This window comes from Lissotriton vulgaris, chromosome 9 (genome assembly GCF_964263255.1).
Source record: "Lissotriton vulgaris chromosome 9, aLisVul1.2, whole genome shotgun sequence".
Taxonomy (NCBI): domain Eukaryota; kingdom Metazoa; phylum Chordata; class Amphibia; order Caudata; family Salamandridae; genus Lissotriton; species Lissotriton vulgaris.
The window spans coordinates 979653168-979672604 of NC_141697.1; the positions used below are offsets into that span (position 1 = coordinate 979653168).

The 19437-nt window shown below is 45.9% G+C and overlaps 1 protein-coding gene across 2 annotated transcripts in view; it reads right to left on the reverse strand.

Annotated features, from left to right (window-relative positions):
* Positions 1-19437, reverse strand: part of RAD54L2 (RAD54 like 2) — a 1034525-nt gene that overhangs the window by 179414 nt on the left and 835674 nt on the right. For both annotated transcript variants that reach the window (XM_086938836.1, XM_086938837.1), the window contains exon 18: positions 16028-16224. In XM_086938836.1, the coding sequence (XP_086794962.1) occupies positions 16028-16224 (197 nt within the window). The remainder of the gene's footprint in view (positions 1-16027; positions 16225-19437) is intronic.

Consider the following 19437-nt stretch of genomic DNA (forward strand, 5'->3'; position numbering starts at 1 on the left):
ATACACAATATAGAAGAGATGGGGGCAGATGAATTGAAGGAAGATGATGAAGTCAGTAAGAGGGTATTCCTAATTATATTACATAATGGTATCTAAAAGAGGTTTATTAGTTATATTAGATGACTAAAGCATCGATTATGGGATAGCATCGGAAAGTAAGGGTCCCATGGGAAGGGATTTAAAATAACGTTTCAAGAATGGTTGGAAGAAAACTGAACACTCTAGCGGATAAAAAAAATCATTTTTTTCTTCGAGTGTGACATTAATGTTCTAGTGATTAGATTCTAGCTAATGGTTGGTCTGATGTCAGAGGAAAATGGGGCAGGGAGAAAATGAAATGCAGGGAGTAGCCCCTTTGAATGAATTGGAAGACCTATCTGTCTGATGTGATGGATCTTATCTGAGAAGGAAATGTAGTTTCCTGCCTCCTATCTGCCAAGTATGGGCCTGTAAAGGCAACTTAAAGCAGCTTGATAGCACTACAGCGGGGAGAAAGAGTTAGAAAAGCAGTGACCTTGCTGGTGCGAATGGCCTTGGCTGCTGCTGCAACCTCTACCTTAAAAGAACAGAATCTGTTTTTGTAGCACAAGTTTTGGGAGGGCAGATGTTGTCTATAATGTAGCACCATGGAATAACCTCCTGCAATTTTGATGAGGTTGCTTGTGGGGAGACAAGAGTTGTATGGAAAGCTTTGTAGCTTGACTGTCAATGGTTCATTTGAAGCGCATGTCCATCAAAGATGCTTAAACATCTACTTAAAGCCAGATTGACCTCATCCAAGTGGACCTTCTAAGCACTACACTGGTGCGATTAGCTTTGTCAGCACAGTCTGTACTGTAAAAATCCAGTAGGTAAGACATACGTTGCCACATCCTGACCACTGTTTGAGCCAGCAAGGCTCTGAGATCTTCCAGGACGACTGGCAAGATCTCTCTGGTCATGTCCCATAAAGCATAGAGGTATATGCCTAGAAAGCACACTGCATTCAAAGATCTTAAGGCTAAACTAGCAGAGAAGCATTGTGTAACTCCAGTCATATAGCCTGCCATTTGTAAAATCAGGGAGAAGTAGCTTGTCCAACACCTTATCATTATCATCATCAGTGTAAAGGGTAATATTCAGCAAACCCCTACAGAAATGCGTGGATACCACCAACTGGAGGTGGAAGGTGTGGCGAGGCAACTGATTTGGCAACAGAGACATTGCATATTAAACAGAAAGTCGCAGACACAGAGTCAGTACATGAGGCACACTCTCAATAAGGAAATCCGAGACCAATTTAGAGAAATAGCAGAATTTTATATTCATTTAGGTACAAAGATCTTAGAGCTCTGGTAAGTACTTTTCGAGTTAGCAGTTTTCAGAAGCTTTCAGATTTGGGTCATGGGCCAGAACACGGTAATGTTATCCTATGGGAGAATCATACACTGTGTTCTTCTGGACATAAGGTACACAGGGGTCATGGACCTTAGAACCACCAGCAGTTTCGGTTTACCTCTCCTGGCATGGTGGGTGCAGAGGTGCTGGGCGCATGGGTAGGCTTGAACGCTACAGCTGAAGTCAATAGGGAAACCTGTAACAAGAAAAAGGCTGCAAGTGGGTACTGGGGGGCAATTCCTGCAGAACCCGAAGGTGGCTCGGCTCTTGAGGGTCTCTGGAGCAAGGATGCACTGTCGGTAGGCTCAGACTCAGGCAGTGGGGCTCGAGTGCAGGGGAGTTTTGTCTGGAGGGTCGCTTTCGTTAGAAGCACTCACATTTTAGGTCGACCTGGAGATGGGGACACAACAGGACAACAGGGCCACTCTCGAAGATGGCCTCTCTAATGCAGATGTCCAACATTGGTAGGTCTATCTTGGCAATGCTGGCGTCCGGGCTGGACAGTGAACAAGCCTTGGCTACTGCAAGGGCTTCAGTACCACATGTATTAGTGCTAGAGGGCTTCTGGACGGTCTAGTGTTTTGAAACTCACTGGAGAGACAGGGATGGCATCAGGGAGCTTTAGGAACCTTCCCCTGGGCTGCGGCTGAATCGGTAAACCCGGTGGTCAGCAAATCGGTGGTACGGACTTTACGGTAGGTGCCTATAGGCAAGTGCCTTTTCCACCTCAAGGGCGATGCAGGCTGTTTGGCGAAGTGCTTGCAGCCCTCAAGTTTCTGGGAGGATGCAAAGCTGCAGGATGAGTCGGGTCTTTGAAATTTTCGAGCTAGGAGTAGGCAGGGTTTGGTGTCAAAGTGCACAGCTAGTCACAATTCTTGTGTCTTCGGCTCTTCCTTATTCTTTTTTCAGGCAGTCAAATTGGTCTTCCTGGTGTCAGAGGGTCACCTAAAATACTCAATTTAGGGGCGATAAGAGGAGTATAGGGCAGTAGCTACTGACCCCTGGGGACACTACATACCCTAGATGAACACTTCCTGTGGGGAGTGGGCATAACCCAGTCACTGATATCCTAATTTCACAACAACCAAGATGGTGAAATTCTTCTTTTTGTTTCCACTACGGGTAGCCCACCATAGGGGTGTGACTAGCCTGACAGTGTAACACACATCGTGACTACCTAATTTCCAGCCTATCCTGGTGCCAAATGGGCCTCAAGGAAGGGGGTGGCATTCTCCAGGTGTGGAGGAAGCCAGGGTCGCATTTCAAAGGAGGCAAAGGCTTGGAAGTCTCTGGCCTGGACATGCTAATCTCACTAACCAGCATGCTGGAGGAGGTGTTCACATCTTCCTCCAGAGCAGGCATCGTTTCTGACCTATGAGAGCATGGGCTTTCCCTGGCAGGGGTTAAGAAACACATATGAAGTGGCAGGCTGGAAAAGTCTGGTCAGCAAGCACACTAGAAGACTAGTAAAGTTTCAAGGGGCACCTTTAAGGTGCCCTCTGGGCACATGTTGCAATAAATCTAGCACTGACATCAGTATAGATTTTTTAAGACACGGTGTTTGATACCAAACACCAGTTTTTTCAGTGAAGCCATCATGTCGCTGGGTATCTTATGATGACCAGTGCCTTGCATGTCTTACTGTGGCTTCCCTGAGCATTTTGTAATACCTTGTAATAGACGTAGACATCACAGGGGCATATCTGCTCATGCAGATATGACCTCACATACACCATAATACACTCTGCTCTAGGGCTGACTTACATATAGGACATACAGCGCACTTCGGCATGGCAACGGGTGAGTGTGCTTTGTAATGTCTTTAGAATGGTGTGCACCATTTTATGCAGCTGCAATGGCAGTCTGCATGTAATCTGTGCGTGGGTCCCTTAGGGTGTTCATAAGATATGCTGAAGCCCTTAGAGACCCTATTTAGTACTTATGCTCTAGGAACCAGGGGTACCATTTACTAGGGATGTATAGGGGTGCTAAGTGCTTGCCAACTGGAATACAATTAAATTGTAACTTGTTTTAGGGAAAATAGTATCAAGGTCTCAGTGCGCTGCCAGAGTTGAAAACCAGCATCTAGTAACCATACATGGGGCAAAAAGGGGGGGGGGACAACTGCAACAAAATTCCAGTTTCCTACACCGGGGGGGGGGGGGTGGGCTGGCTTAATAGGAATCTAGCAGAAGACCCCTACTTGATAGAAGTGGACCAATTGATTGATACAACGTCTTTGATAGAGCCAGGATCCTGCTCCACTAGTTTTAAAACTATACTCGGGACACACTGTACCCCCTAAACAATTGTGCTGTATACCAGTAATGCAATACAACTTGCCAGACAACAAACACCCAATGTATGCACATGTCAGAACTTATAAAGTAAAACAGTGGTTCAGTCCACTTGGCATAGACTGTGAGAAGCCAGCATGACAACATGGGGAAGACTAAATTTGTGATTCCACGCCGATGAAGCATCAACAGACAGAAAGTACATGCCTTGGAACAGACCATTGTTCCTGTGACCCATTATAAAAGAGGAAACCCTTACTTATTTTGAGACACTTTTAACAGACACTATACAGTAGTGACAGAACACTTTGGTAAAACTAAAACAACGTCACTACAAAGGGAGTGCAAAAGCGGAGAGAATGCGGACACTACAACTCCATTTGAGTATACAAAAACGTGATGACTAGAATGCTTGAATTAATCGCAGCCACTGGTAATTACTCAGGGCCCATCGTTATTTTGCACAACAGATCACCTCAGTCTGGACACATTTATAAGCAAGTCAATCTTGACCTTGCTAAGAGAAACAGTCTAGCCCAAACTGCTAGGCTTGGTCCTTCTTGAACAGGAACACAAGTAACCCAACACCAGTTCTGCATTGATTTGGGCTCGTCATTTGCGTGTAGCTTCGTTCCAGTAGCAAAGTGAGCATGTCTGGGTATAACAGTGGCACTTATCTCATGGTTCCTGTGGCCTGATCTCCCGGAAGTCCGCAGCGCGTTTACCTCTTGCGCGCATGCGGAAACCAGCGCTCCTCTTCTGGAGGACTGGCGTGTTGCAGTCTAGCTTACGACCGGAACCCCCACTGTCCACAGCGCTTCCGGGGAAATCGCATAAACAGCGATTCCCCCGGTTCATCGCTTTAGATTAACGCGGATGCTCCTTGTCTCCTGCCTGCATCCTCGCCCGGTCTTCTGCCACGCCGCGCTGGAGCGCTATCCTGCTCTTCTGCCATGCCGCGCTGGAGCTATGTTCTAGTCTCCTGACACGCTGCGCTGGAGCGCTGTTCCAGTGTCCCGAAACGCCGCGCTGAAGCGCTGTTTTTGAGTCTCAGACACGCCTCACTGGAGCGCTGTTTTTGGGTCTTTAGACGCCGCGCTGGAGCGCTCTTTGGGGTTTTTGAGACACGCCGCGCTGGAGTGCTTTTTCTTTTGCCTTAACGAACACCCCACTCTTGTGTCTCGTGTTGGGGTCTTCACTCTATGCGCAGGAGCGCATTAGTTCTTTCCTTTGTTCCTGCTTTCTATAAGGAGGTGAGACTAAACCTTCCTGACTGCACCTTAGCGCTTGGAAGTGAATGAAGTGAATTCCATTCATCGCGCTGGTACGTCAGACCTTTACTTTACCTAGATTCCCTGGAGCTGGTACTGTCATCCTTGTGGAGCCTTTGCGTAGTTCCTGAACTCTGTGCGGGAACACTACCTCTTCTCCAAGTGGTCTCTGCCGTTGCTTCCGCGCCTGATCCTACCCTCCGCAAAGTAAGCGCTATACCAAATGTGCGTAAGAGGTAAACCTATATAGGGTATTGTCTGCGCCACACATAACAAGGTCTCCCTATTTCCCCTACAGCTGAGCTGGCGGTTCTTCTACAAACCAAGGGTGGTTCTCTGCTGGTCTCTTTGAACAGTCTCCCTTTCATCCTTGGCGTCCTTCCCCGGTCCCATCTCCATCCCGGATGGTGTAAACTCCGCAACAGGGGTAAGGTGGGTACTAGAGCGGTAGCTCATTTTGTCTCTGTGGGAACACTTCGCAAGCAACAGGTAAGCCTTGTGGGGTATCTGACAACTTAGCACTGAAGTATACAAAGATTTACATAGCCTTTGTCTAGAGGGGCGAAAAACAATTGACTGGAACACGGCCAGAGCAACTACAAGTGGGTGAGATTAATTTAATTTTTATAACTGAATATGTCCCCACTTTTAGGACTGTTTAAACCCCTGCAGGTTGCAAACTATATGATGAGAGGAGAGTATTCTTGAATAGTGAAACAACAGGGGACGAAATTGCAGATGCAATCTCAGGATTGCCCACCTATAAATTTCCAGGTCAAGAGGATTTGCCTTGGCATTCTACAAGACTTGCAAACCCCAAGTCACTGATATGCTGTATGGTACCTTTAATGAGGCAGATGAAATAGGGTCGTTGGGTCACATGTTCGACAGATCTGTGATCTTCTTAATTTCCAAGGCCCGCAATGATCCACTAGAATGTGCCAGTTATTGTCCCATATCCTTCAAAACATGGACATGAAGAATTTCGGCAAAAATTCTTACCAACATATTGAAAAAGGTCTTCCTATCCCTTATTCACAATTGACACAATTGGTTTGTACCTTGGTGCTCTTCCAGAAATCACCTCAGAACCCTACTTTATCTTTTGTGTGAATCAAAACACAAACCCCACGGGATGATTGCACTCTACCTTGATGCCAAAAAGGGCTTTGATAGGGATGAGTGGAAATAGATAGGTTACTTACCTTCGGTAACGCCTTATCTGGTAGAGACTATATCTAGCCACATATTCCTTACCTTTGAATTTCCCCAGGCATCAGACTGGATCTGGAAGAATTTTTATGCGTAGTACCCCTGCGTGCTGGTAGGTGGCATTGTTCGGCTCCACACTGAGTCGTCCACGTCAGAAGTGATGTCCACGGCACCTTTAGAGGTGCCACCTTACTGCGCTGACATCAGTTACTTTTCACACCAAAAGGGGGAGCCATGAAGAGCACTGACACTAGTGTGTCTAAACTAGAGCCATAGAAGGGATTAGCCTTGACACTAGAGATCTGTCCACAGAGCGGGGATAATGGGTAGGTCGGTAAGGAATCTGCAGCTAGATCTAACCCTACCAGATAAGGTGTTACCGAAGGTAAGTAACTTGTCCATCTGATAGGGACTTCTAGCCGAAGATTCCTTACCTATGAATACATACCCAAGCAATACCATCGCAGTGGAGGGTCTGTGGAAAAATGTAAACTAGGAAGTCCTGCAGGAACTAACGGGTGAAATGCCCATCCCTGCGGACCCGACTGTTCAGGCAGTAATGCTTGGTAAACGTGTGCAGGCAGGACCATGCTGCTAACTGGCAGATGTAAAGGACTGGGATTCCACATGCCTCCCGTGGAATGAGCCTGAAAGCCTTCATGAGGCTGCTTCTTGGTCAGTGCATAGCACATCTTGATACAGAGAACAACCCATCGACTGATGGTGCCTTTCTGCACTGCCCAACGTTGCTTAGTACCAACATACCCGAAGAAGAGTCGGTCGTCCACCCAGAACTCACGTGTTGGGTTAAGGTAGAAAGACAACACTCTTTTTGGTCCAGACGGTGGAGTCAATCTTCTTCCTTAAACGGATGTGGAGGAGCGTAGAAGGTGGTAAAGTGATAGATCGGCCCACGTGAAATGGTGTTATCACTTTCGGCAGGAAAGAGGGCGTAGTAGTGCAAAGCACTAGTATGTATGGAAAAACTGAAAAGAATGGAGACTTGGAAGAGAAAGCCTGCAGCTCACTCACCTTCTGGGCCAATGTAATTGCCACAAGAAAGGCTATTTTGATTGTGAGCAGTGTAGGGGACAAATGTGTAAAGCCTTGAAAGGAGCGCACATCACGAATGTGAGAACCAAGTAAAGGTTCCACTGAGGCACAATGAAAGGGGAAGGGAGAAACAAAGGTACAAGACCCTTCACAAACTGATTTACAATAGAGAACTTGAAAAGAGAGGGTTGGTCGGGCAAAAAGAGCAGAGAGATAGCCCTTGTAAGTGCCCAGAGCCCTGATGGGCAAGGGAAAGAACTAACAACAGTACCTCAGAAAGAGGGGCAGAAAGGGTATCAATTTGTTTGGCTGAACACCGTGCCACAAATTTTTTCCAACGGAAGGCGTGTATATAGTCTTGGTGGAGGGACACCTGGCTGAAAGAATAACGTTACAAACTTCGGGAGAAAGGTTGAAAGCTGTCAACTGCCATGCTCAATCTCCACTCAAGAAGGCGGACACTGTACAGGCTTGGGTGGAGGACCCTCCCCTGCTGCTGCAACAAAGATCCTCCTAAAGGGGCAGCATGATCAGAGCATCGATATTCATGTTCAGAAGCTTGGGATACCAGGCTCTCAGTACCCAGTCCAGATCCACAAGGAGGATTTGGAACTGGTTGTTACTGATGGAGATGCCTTTTGTAATCCGCTAGGCAGACAGCTGAGTCCGTCCTTCCTAAAGTTTAGGGAATCTGCCAGGTGTTGAACGACCAGGGATATGCCCTGCTGTTTCAGTCATGTCAAGGGAGGCAGGGCCTCTTGACATAGGGTCCACAACCCCGCCCTGCCCTATTTTTTGCAGTACCACATGGCAGTGGTGTTGTCTGTGAACACCTCTCCCATGTGGCCACCTCATCACAAGAGTGACACATCAGTAACTACGGTGAGATCTGGTTGGGGAAGGGAGGGGTGTCTGCCTCTGACCCAATAGCGGTTCATTAGCCACCACTGCAGGCCCTTTGCAGTTCCCTCAGATCTGGACCATGCCAGAGAGTTTCCTCGGATGCCTCGCCCACTGGAACTTCAGGTCCCACTGCAGAGCCCGCATATGCAGTCTGGCATGTGCCACCAGCAGGATTCAGAAGGCCAAGGGGCTAAGCAGCCTCAGAGTCTGTCTCACCAAAACTTAGGATAGGGGCTGAAACATTGTTATCATGGCCTGATTATCCTGGTCTTGCTGCTTGGGAGGATAAGCCCAAAACAGCACTGTGTCCAGAGCAGCTCCAATGAAAGGGAGCATGTGGATGGTAAACCCCAGTGAATGCAGGAGGTTCGCCGTAGTCTGAAGGTGGAGGACAATAGCCAGGGCGAGCTCACCTTCAGCAGACAGTCTGTGAGGTAGGTGAAGATCGGCACCCCTGATCTGCGCAGATGAGATGCGACCAGCGCTATCACCTTGGTGAAAACCCTTGCAGCGCTGGTAAGGCAGAAAAGAATCATGGTAAACTGAAAATGCTTGTGGCATACCGTAAACCACGGGTAGCGTCGAAGGGCAGGCAGGACAGGCATGCGAAAATAGGTTTCCTGAAAGTCCAACGCTATCATCCAGTCTCCTGGGTCCATGCCAGACAAGACTGGAGCCAATGTGAGCATTTCAAACACCTCTTGTTTGAGGAAGTAGTTGAGGACTCTGAGATCTAGGATAGGACGAAGACCCTTGTGCTTTTTCGGAGCCAGAAAGTAGTGTGAATACCACAGCCTACTTCTGCCACGGGAACCCCCTCTATGGCTCCCTTTGCCAAGAGCGCCATGACTTCCTCACAGAGCCAGGACAAGTGATCCTCTGTCAGCAGGTCATAAGATGGTGACATTGGAGGAAGGGGAGGGAGTAGCCTCTTTGGACGGTCTGCAAAACCCTCAGCTGCAGGGGGGTGGGGAGTGGAATTCGGTGGGTTTGTACCAGTCCGCTGGCTACCCTACCCACGAGGTAGGTAGCGCGCTGTTGTCTATGCAGAGGCTGGGAAGCTTGCGTGGCTTGTGGCTGCGATAGGGTTGACATGGTTGAAAGCTCTTTCCGTTGACATGAAAGGAGCGAAACTGGGGATGATGTAGGAAAGCCGAGAGGCCCAAGGACTTGGCCGAAGCCCGCGCGTTCTCAAAGCGCTCCAGCATCGAGTCTGCCTTGTCTCCGAAGAGACGGGTGCAATTAAAGTGCATGTCCATGAGGGAACCCTGGACATCCCGTGAAAATCCAGACGTTTTTAGCCAGGCGTGGCATCTGAGGGCGACTGTCAACGAAACCACTCTGCCCAGCTAGTCGGAAGTGTGCAATCCATAGCGTATACTGAACTTCGCTGCACTTCTCCCATCTGTGACCGCTTGGGAGAGAATAGCTCAGGCCTCCTCTGGGACCTGTGGTAGCACTTGAGCAACCGTTTCTCACAGCGTGTGGAAGTAACAGCCCAATAAGCATGAGGTGTTCCCTGACCGCAATGCAAGGCTGGCTGAAATGAACATTTTCTTCCCCAAGCTGTCCAGCCTCTTGGATCCGCTGTCGGGGGGTGCAGCTGAAAATGCGCCAGGGGAAGTGGAAGTTTGAACCACCATGTTCTCCGGGGTAGGGTGTTGGGTGAGAAAATTGGTGTCCCCTGGAGCAGTGGGGATGGCAGCGGGCAATCTTCCTATTCATATTAGCCCTGTGCTGAGTTCGGACCAGGTCCCCCAGAAGGACCTCAGTGAGGACTTCATTGAACAGGAGTAGGGGTTCAGAGATGGAGACACCCGGTTGCAGCACCACTGTCAAGAAGATGGTACTGGCTACCATTGAGGGCAACTGAAGGTGGAGGACCTCAGCTTCCATAGGCACCACCATTGAGTATGTAGATCCCCCTCCAAAGCTGCAGAGGGGGAGAAAGCATGCCTGTATCTGTATATGCATCCAGTCCGCTGGTATCACCAGTCCATATCGAGATCATAAGAATGGTATTCTATAGCGTCCAGCGACCCCTCCAATTCTTCCCTTAAGGCCTAGCCCCTCATAATAAGGTTTAGGCTCCGACCTAGGACACAGGGTTCCTGTCGGTGCCGAAAATGACGCCAATCGATGTGGCTCCGGCTCAGTGTTGGATTTGGGATCACAATGGGACTCGGGCCGGAGGCATCGGGGTCAGCACCAGAGAAGGTTGGAGTGGCAAGACTAGCGCTGGTCCAGACCCATGGGGGCCAGATGGGGTCCCCTCTGACCACAAAGCCAAACCAGAGGGGTCGGGTCCCTCAAATATGCGGCGCATAGCCTAATAACATTTTCATTTGAGAGGGGTTCTTCCGGTTCCCGGAAAACTAGGGAGGTGTTGAGTTGGCGAAAGTTCTGAGGAAGCAGGCCACTAACACGATCCCTGTTCGTTGCGGCATCCTACATTCGAGGTGACAAAGCGAGCTTCGACTTCTTGTGTTTTTTGTGACTCTTACCTGAGTGCCCTCCCGGATTATTTCGAGTGTGATAAAGAGGACTTTGGACTCCTGGAACGGTCCTGGCCTGGCTGCTAGCAGCTTTAGAGACCGCTCCCTCAGTCTACGGTGCCATGGCCTGGCAATCAGAGCACAACTTTAAGTCGTGGTTGCACTCCAGACACAAAAAACAAACAAGGTGTAGGTTCTTCATTGACATGGCATGGTGATAAGCGTCACAGGGTTTGAAACCGGTTTTCCTCATTGACATTAAGCATGGGCGGAAAATCCGTTCCGCTCGCGGATTTTCGGTAAATTCGCAATCCGCGAGATTGGCGAATTTCCCGCAAAATCCGCGAGCGGAACGGATTGGATCAAAAGTTCAAGCTGACTTTTTGTAACTATTTTAGAATGGCGCCGGCAAGCTGCCAGAGCCTCTAAAATAGTTACAGAAAGTCAGCTTCAACAGGAAGCACTTATAGATAAAGTAAAGCAGGTGCTAGAGTTAAATCTCAAAATCAGTTACACAATCATTAATCACCCCAAACTTGGGGTGATTAATGACTGTGTAACTTAATTTGACCTTCAACTGAAGCACCTGCTATACTTTATCTATTAGTGCTTCCTGTTGAAGCTGACTTATGGCTGAGGGCAGAAGGGCACAAAGTGGGACAGAGGGCATGAGTTAGGCAGAGGCAAGAAGGGCACAGAAAACAGTGGGGCAGAAGGCAAAAGGGCACAAACAAGAGTGGGGCAGAGGGCAGAAAGGCACAAACAAGTGGTACAGAGGGCATAAAAAACAAGAGGGTGGCAGTGATGAACCCGGCAAAAAAAAACCCGCGAACACGCAAAGCGCCCCGTGAATACGCAAAGTTTCCCGCGAACACGCAAAAATAAAAAATCCGCGAATTTTGCGGATTGCGAATTTACAAATCCGCAAAATTCGCCCATGCTTAATTGACATCCTCGACACACCAGGTGGAAAAATAGTCAAAGTTGACAAAATGTCACAAAAATCCTGTCAAAAATGGACAGAGGGGTAGCTTTTCTCTCAGATCAGTGCTGGCTGGCGTGAAAATGATTAACGCACATCGGCACGCCAAGATGGTGCCTACATAGATGACTCAGATGTCACTTCTAGTGCGAACAACGCAGCGCAGAGCCGACCGACACCACTTACAAGCGCACTGGGGTACTGCTCATAAACATTTTTCCTGATCCAGTCTGACGCCTGAGGAAATTCAAAGGTAAGGAATCTGCGGCTAGAGGTGTATCATCTTTATCTTTCAGATCACTGAGAGATTTGTTTTCGGACAAAGAATTCCTATCAAATATCTCACATTCTGCCCATATTAACTGTGGGCGATTTCTGTCTCATTTTATACATGTCATAAGGGGAACTAGGGATGGTTCCACCCTGCCCCCACTCTTATTCCTCCTAGCATTTAAACCTTTAGCATTGGCTGTTAGGCTGTCGTGTTCATATCTAGGACCCTAATTCTATATTCCCGATTTATGCCCTTGTGAGGTTATAATCAATAATATCCTGATAAAGGCATAAGAATCAGATTCATATTCAGTAATAGCCCATGCAATCCAAAGCACAGCACGGCTACTCCAATCAAGTCCTAGAAAGCACAACGTGTTCTTTAAACAAACCAAGCCTCCAGCAGCCCGGGAAAACCCTCCTGCTTTTGTTTTGATTTGAACAAGAACTCCTGAAGTCCAGAAGAGAACTGTTAGTTCTTAGTGACGTCTTATGTCCAACCTTACGTCAAACCCGGCACCTTCCAGGTATAAAATACCGACGGTTGCCTTAAGCAAACACACGGTGGTTTGGAGCAGAGCGGCCATCTACTTGCCCGAGAGCCCAGCTGATGCGAGTGCCCACGGAAGCCGCCCCTCCTGTTTGACGCACTGAGAGAGACGCTGTCTTTTTCTCCAGCCGAGAAAATCCAGCTCCGGTGTTTCCAGCCTACCCTTGCGGGTTGCTGGAATATCGAGTCCTGAGGAAAGCGATACCAGACCACCCACATTCTATTACCAAGGTACGGAGCTGACTAAACCCTTAAGAGAATTCTTGATACAGATTCTTGGCAAAATTATCTTAACCAACTTAACTTAAAAACTGCTACTTACTCATCCCCTCCCACGTATTAGGCTTAGGTCAGGTACACCGGGGTAGGCTTAGTTAGAAGCACCAGTTGAGCAAGTTAGTCAATGTATTTATGTATGTATATATTTTATTCAATTTAAGGTATCATATGGCTAAGAAACCATATCAATGCTTTTACAGTATTATTTCATAATACTACTTTTACTGTACACACTTTACTTTACGTATTGCAATTGTGGCAATTCACTTCTCTTGCATGAGAAAGAAGACTGCTCAATAAATAACACCTTTTTATTGAAAAAAAACGCCTGTCTCTCTATTTCTCTGCACTCTGGTGAAACTAAGTATGCACTGCTGACTGAGTGAAATAGCTGTCTATTGTTTTCACACGACTCTAGAGATACACTCTTATTCTGAGGGAGCAAAGTTGTCATGTTTATGCAGTTGTCGGAAACTGAATCCCTTCTTGTCTGAGCCAGGAAAGCTTGTCCCTCCCTATTCATTCAAGAAAGTTTCCAGAGACCTATGAGCTACCTGGCGCAAACCTAAATTAAGTTTAACATAGTCAGTAGAGACCTAGATGACCTCAGTCCTACGTCTACACTGCTGTTTATGTTATTCCAAAGCGCAGAGCCTATTGGGAAAATAGGAACTACACTACAAGGCCAACACCTGTAGTAAAAGGTATTCCATTAAGGGCAGGTCTCCTCGAGGCCTTGATTTTCTTTTATTGCCATGTTGAGGACTTTTTTGGACCGGACTCTTCTCTACCAACCGTCAGTGACAGAAGACTTTTTTTTGATTTTCAGGGGTATCAAATAAATTGGAACAATTGTGAGGTAGTGCTGTTGTTTCAGAGTACAACTCGTGACAATACAGCTTGTTTCCTAGCAAACTGGGTTCCCAAACAGTTTTGGTACCCTGGTATCCTTTCTGGGGGACTAGAAAATTTAGCGGAGGACAATATTCTCCTATTACTTAGTCAAACACAATGAGATTTCCAACCAGCTCTATCTTTCAATATGAGAAAGGGTTCTGGGTGTTAAGATGGCGGGGGCCGGCAATTTAATTATTTCCTGGAAATGTACTGTGCTGGTCAGAAGTTGTTTTTACAACAAATTGAAACAGTTATGAAAGGCTTCCTTTTGGGAAACATGAGACTAGAACTTAAAATGTAGAAATTATATGCGCATATGGAATAGGATGGGTTACATTTTGCTAAAAAATACTATCACATTAGTTGGCCGATCAGCTGTCTCAGCTGATTTACTTTAACACAACTTTACTTTAACACAAGTACACTTGAGCCTCCACTTTGGTGATCATGAAATGTCATCTCTACCCTGAAAATGTCATTTTCAGGGTAGAGACCTCACTCTAGATGCTTTATACAAACACTAACCCAATTGTTCTTTTAGTGATAACCCAATGGTGCTTCCCTTACAACACATCTGGAAAAATGCACACTGACTACTCAAGATTGATCTGCTGGTACATCTTCTTCACTCTGGTATGACAGGGTCTGCAGGTGGGTGGTGTCCCAGTTTCTCTGGTCACTATGGAAGAATCTCTCAAGTATAACATTTTAATAATATGGGCAAGCTTGAGTCAAGCAAGACATTAACAATGAATATCATCTTAATTCCAAACACTTATGACAGTAGAGCCGAATAAATCATTGCTTTCGCGCCAGACTGAGTACATTTCGAAACAGTACTAAAATCAATGCGGAGGACAACCTTCGAAAACTTTGGGAGCTGTAAAGAAGTGCTATCGACTTGTACAGCTTAATCACTGACTATATGATTTCTACCTCTACCTCACTGGCGGGGAAGCATACTTGGCACACTATACTTTGCACTGAATTATCTGATGAATGAATGGTCATTGCTTCAAGAGCCTTATGAACGACAATTGAGGGAGTTGAGACTTACATTTTCTAACAATAATATCTTCCTTAATTGGTTTTAGAAAATGATTAGTCTACACAAAATGTGAACACTTGCACATTCAGATGGCAGGTTTTGTAAATAAACAGGGTGCAACATTGTACACCTCCTCTGGGGCTGCAAGGGGATCCGTCACAGTTGGAGGGGCATTTGGTCAACCCTGTCAGCCATGAAAGGAACCACAATAGTGTTGACTTGTTTAGCCATTCTGCAGAACATGTTTAAGTGTGTGGGAGGTGAACTATGAGTGATTGATTATATATTTAATGAACAAATAGCTTATTAAGAAATGGTATGGGGAACCCTTTCTTACACTCTGATAAGGAACATGGTCTGTAGTACAGCTTTCTTATTGAACTTGCTTTAGCTACCGCCACCCATGACCACAAAGGGTAAATATAGACAATGCTGTAGCCTATATATTTTTACATTTTGTACTGGCCCACATGGGGGTAAATCCTAGGCTACTTTCAACTATTATCTTAGATTTGATCAGATTGCATGTAAAGATAGATTACTACATCCATTTGTGTGAGCAAATACACTTAAGACCTATGATGCTTGTATTATGAGAATATGTTAAGAAGGAACCTGTGGTTTTGTTATTTTATATACTGCTAAATTGTATTCATGTTATGATTTGTAACTCTTAAAAACTTATATCAACAATTATTGCAACAAAAAAAACGTGAAAGAGGTCAATTGGAAAGCAGCATTTAAGAACTTTGAGACTTTAGGAGTAAAGAGAATGAAGGGCATTGATCACATCGCTATTCTGACTTTCAAGGATATGGTACCGGAGATAATATGAAATCCAGACATCAAGCATGACAATCCCTTAGGGTAAATATGGTGGCCTTAAATGTACCTTTAATTTTAAAAAAAACATGGCGCATACAGGAAAATAGCATTGCAGTAACATCAGACCTGATGTATGATCTAAGAGTAATAGAAAGATGCATACCCTTAATGGGAGACATAATATTATTATGCTGAATCTTTGTATGCAAGTATACATGTATGCACTGTTAGTACCCACAACAGTAGATTGTAATAAAAAGGTCTGTACTAGGCAGAACATCTACGACCACTTAGCAGCATCTTTGGCTGATAACATCTTGTAGCACACAGACCTTTACCTGATTTTAGTCACTAAAGTCAGACATTCCTGCATCTATGTCTTGAAGTTCATGGGGCTGAAATCAAGGGCCACCTGCTCACTACAGTTAATCTCTGATTTTATTTATCGTTTTATATGGATGAAGTCGAGGAGGTCCCTCTGCCTTACAATGACCACCCATGGCTCTTGCTCATTCATGTGGCTGAAGAAAATGATTCCCTCCCAAAGGCACCTCACAAAACTCACCAGTTTCTCTGACTGAATGCAGGGATGTTGGTTAGATGCTGATCCAAAGCTGGGTAGTACTGGGCATAAGAAGGTCGTGTGTATGGGACAGAGGCACGCTTCTCCTCCTCGTAGCTTCTTTTTGCAGCTTTCTTCTCTGCCCTCGTCAGCTTGTGTTCCTTACGGTCAAGCAGTAGCGACTCATGTTGGAAAGGCTCCTGTAAAAAAAATAAAAACCAGGGTGTCACACAATACTTTTTTCCTGGGCCTGAGCCAATCCCATGAAACCACAGGCATAAGGACACCTCTGAAAGAAGCACTATCTTGCTGGAGTTTGCCGCATTTTCTCCATCTTTTTACCCTCTGCACATTGCCTTACACGTGCCACTTCTACAAGCAACATTGGCCAAGGACAGGGAAGTACACCATCTTTCAGATATAAACGTAGAAATCTCTATCTTATTCAGGACGCCCCCAGTAGCTGCATTAAATTGGGCCTGGGACAGACAGGCCTATTTGTGTCTTTGATGAGTGACGTATTTGCTACTTCAACTATCCTGACGAAGATGGGAAGAAAGCCATCAGCAGATGTGTGATTTAAAGCGGAGACTAGTTTATTTTTCTGCTATTTCCTTCATTTATTACAACAGTACAGTGAATGCACTGTAAGTCGGCCAGGTATGATTACACTTACTCTGAAGATCAATCGTGTGTGCTAAGAAAAGTAGTTTAGGAGGTGAGTGGAAAAGAGTTTCAGCAGCAATGCTGCTAGCACTATCTCTTGGGGTGATGTTGTTAGACCGCTGACATGTAGATCTTTTACTTACAGTCTAATAGAGGGGTAGCTTTCTTCAGTAGTTTTTAGGTCAGGAAGCTAATTTACTATCATGTTAAAGATGTCCAGTCACTATACTCACAGAACTGGACAGATAGGCAAAAACATTACTAGGATCAGTGGAGAGAAAGCTGGTTTATTTGCCAACTACTTGGTAAATAAACCAATTTTACTTGCCCATGTCCTGGAGTGAGTGTCCAAGAAACAGCCTTTGTTGATAGGGTGATTTATTAGCTTGTGGATCCTTGCACTATATCATGTACCTCATTAGAAGTGAAGGTCGATCAAAAGCCACATGTTGCGGATGGGTTTAACATCTCGTGAAGGTGAAGCTAATGTTTATTTTAGAGACCTCCTGCTAATGTTATGCTGAAACAACTTTGTCACACTGTAACTGAGTCAGGGTCCTAGAGGTCATAGTCGCTTAGTATATTTTTCTGCATGCATAGCGGAGGAGTGTTATTTTGCTTCATATGGAAGTTTAGGCTGTAAGATTGAACTACTTTGTTTTACACTGATCATTGTACAAGGCCATGTACTTATTTTTACCAGCTATTTTCATTAACATCTATATCCTTTTTTATTTGTCTCTCTGTTCAGCTGACCATGCCACCTTTTGAAAGTGATGCTGACATCATGCTCCACCCCTTCTTAATGGGGTGACGAGCGTTGTTGGACAGCCAACTGGCTTAAAATGATAGACATGCTTAGGTATAGAATGCATTTTAAATTGTACATTTTAGTTAACCTGTGTTTTTCTTGGCTATTTGGCTCTCCCTTTAGCAGCACGTCTTGATAATGCAGGTAAATTAATAACGGCCTGATTTATTGTTTGGCGGGCGGCCCACCGATCGTCAGGGTAATGGTGGAGATTACATCCGCCAACCTTTTGGATTACCACTTGCCATACTGCCCGACCACCGTCAGCCCTCGAGTGAGCTCTGTGCCATCACTGGGGCAGTCATCAAGGTGGCTGATGTGAAGGCAATTTTAAGGAGGAGCAATCACGTTTCTAGCGGATGCTCACCAAATCTTTTTGTTTTTCAGAAACAAACTCCCAAAATGAGTTTGTTTTAGTAAAACAACATACTTATGACTGTGACCCCCTGGGAGTTTTCTTCAAAGGTGTACAGTGCCACTAATATTATAAAGAGAGAAGTCTGACCTTTGAGCCAGGTAAACTCGAAAAGTACACCACCAATCTAAACACCCAAGACATATATAAAAACCTCAGGGCAAGCAGAAGGACATAGGCGATATAAAAATTAAAAATATATGTTATTTAAAACATTTACGAATAAAAATAAAGTAGTCCCTAAAAAGTAGCGCCGGCCGCAACGTCTGCGTGATGACATCGGGAGCGCGGGGAGAAGCTGCGTTTACGAGCAACAGGAAGAGCGGAGGACATGAGCGCGGAGAGGAGCTGCGGAGGACAAGCGGTCATGAGCGTCGAGAAGCGGAGGAGCAGTGGCAGCGTGGGGAGGAGCGGCGGATGAGGTAGCGGACAAGCGGCGAGAAGCAGGGGAGTGGTAAACACAGCAGCACGGGGAGGAGCGGCGGATGAGGTGAGTCAAGCAGCCGCGGGTGCGCAGCGAGGGACGGGTGGGGGCCATGAACAGAGAGTGAAAGTCGGGAGAAAAAGCATGGGCAGAAGCGGCCGCTCTGCCCCGTGGCGGGCGGGCGGGCTGGCTGGATATATATATATGAGCAAGGCGGAGGCTTCCGCCGAAACGCGTCTGTGCAGCATGTCGGATTAAAAAACTTTCCTTGAGTTAAAGCCACGGTGTCAGTGCCTTCCTTGAATCAGAGGGAAATGGATTGGTAAACAATATATATATATATATATATATATATGGCCTGTTAGAGAACCTATCTAGATATATAGATTTATTTTTACAGGACTATGTCAAGGGCCTTAAATCCTTTGTGCAGGACCCGAGTGACTTCCTAAACAAAATCCAACACATTAAATGGCAACCATCCTCTTTAATGTTGGCACTCGATGTTTCGAGTTTATATTCATGTATCAAGAACCAAGACGGCCTAAGAGCTGTAGAGTATTTCCTGGCCAATAGGCCCATATCCTTTGCTCAGCACTCCAAAATGATTGTCAAAATGCTTCAGTTCTGTCTTGATAATTTTTTCCTATTTGATGGCAAAATGTATCAGCAGATGCAGGGTATTGCTATGGGGGCCAGCTTCTCCCCCAGTTACGCCGGTTTGTTTATGGGTTGGTGGGAGGAGCTGGTCCTCAGGCAGCAGCATGAGCAAGCATATAACAGGAGTGTTATTACATGGTTGCGGTATATTGACTATTTGTTTATAATTTGGGACGGAGATCTAACAAGCGCATCAGAGTTCATTGAAAAGTTGAATGATAATACAGTTAATCTTCATTTTACAGCTGAAATTAGTAAGTCTATGGCAACCTTTCTCGATCGAGAACAACACAAGAGTACCAAAGGGTCTAAGAAAGAAAAGTGTGGGAAATTCAAACAGACAACAAAGGGCCCCTGTACTAACCTATAGAAACGGTATTCAATGACATCCTAGTAGATGGTCAGAGATACCCATCAGTCACCACTCGGAACCGCCC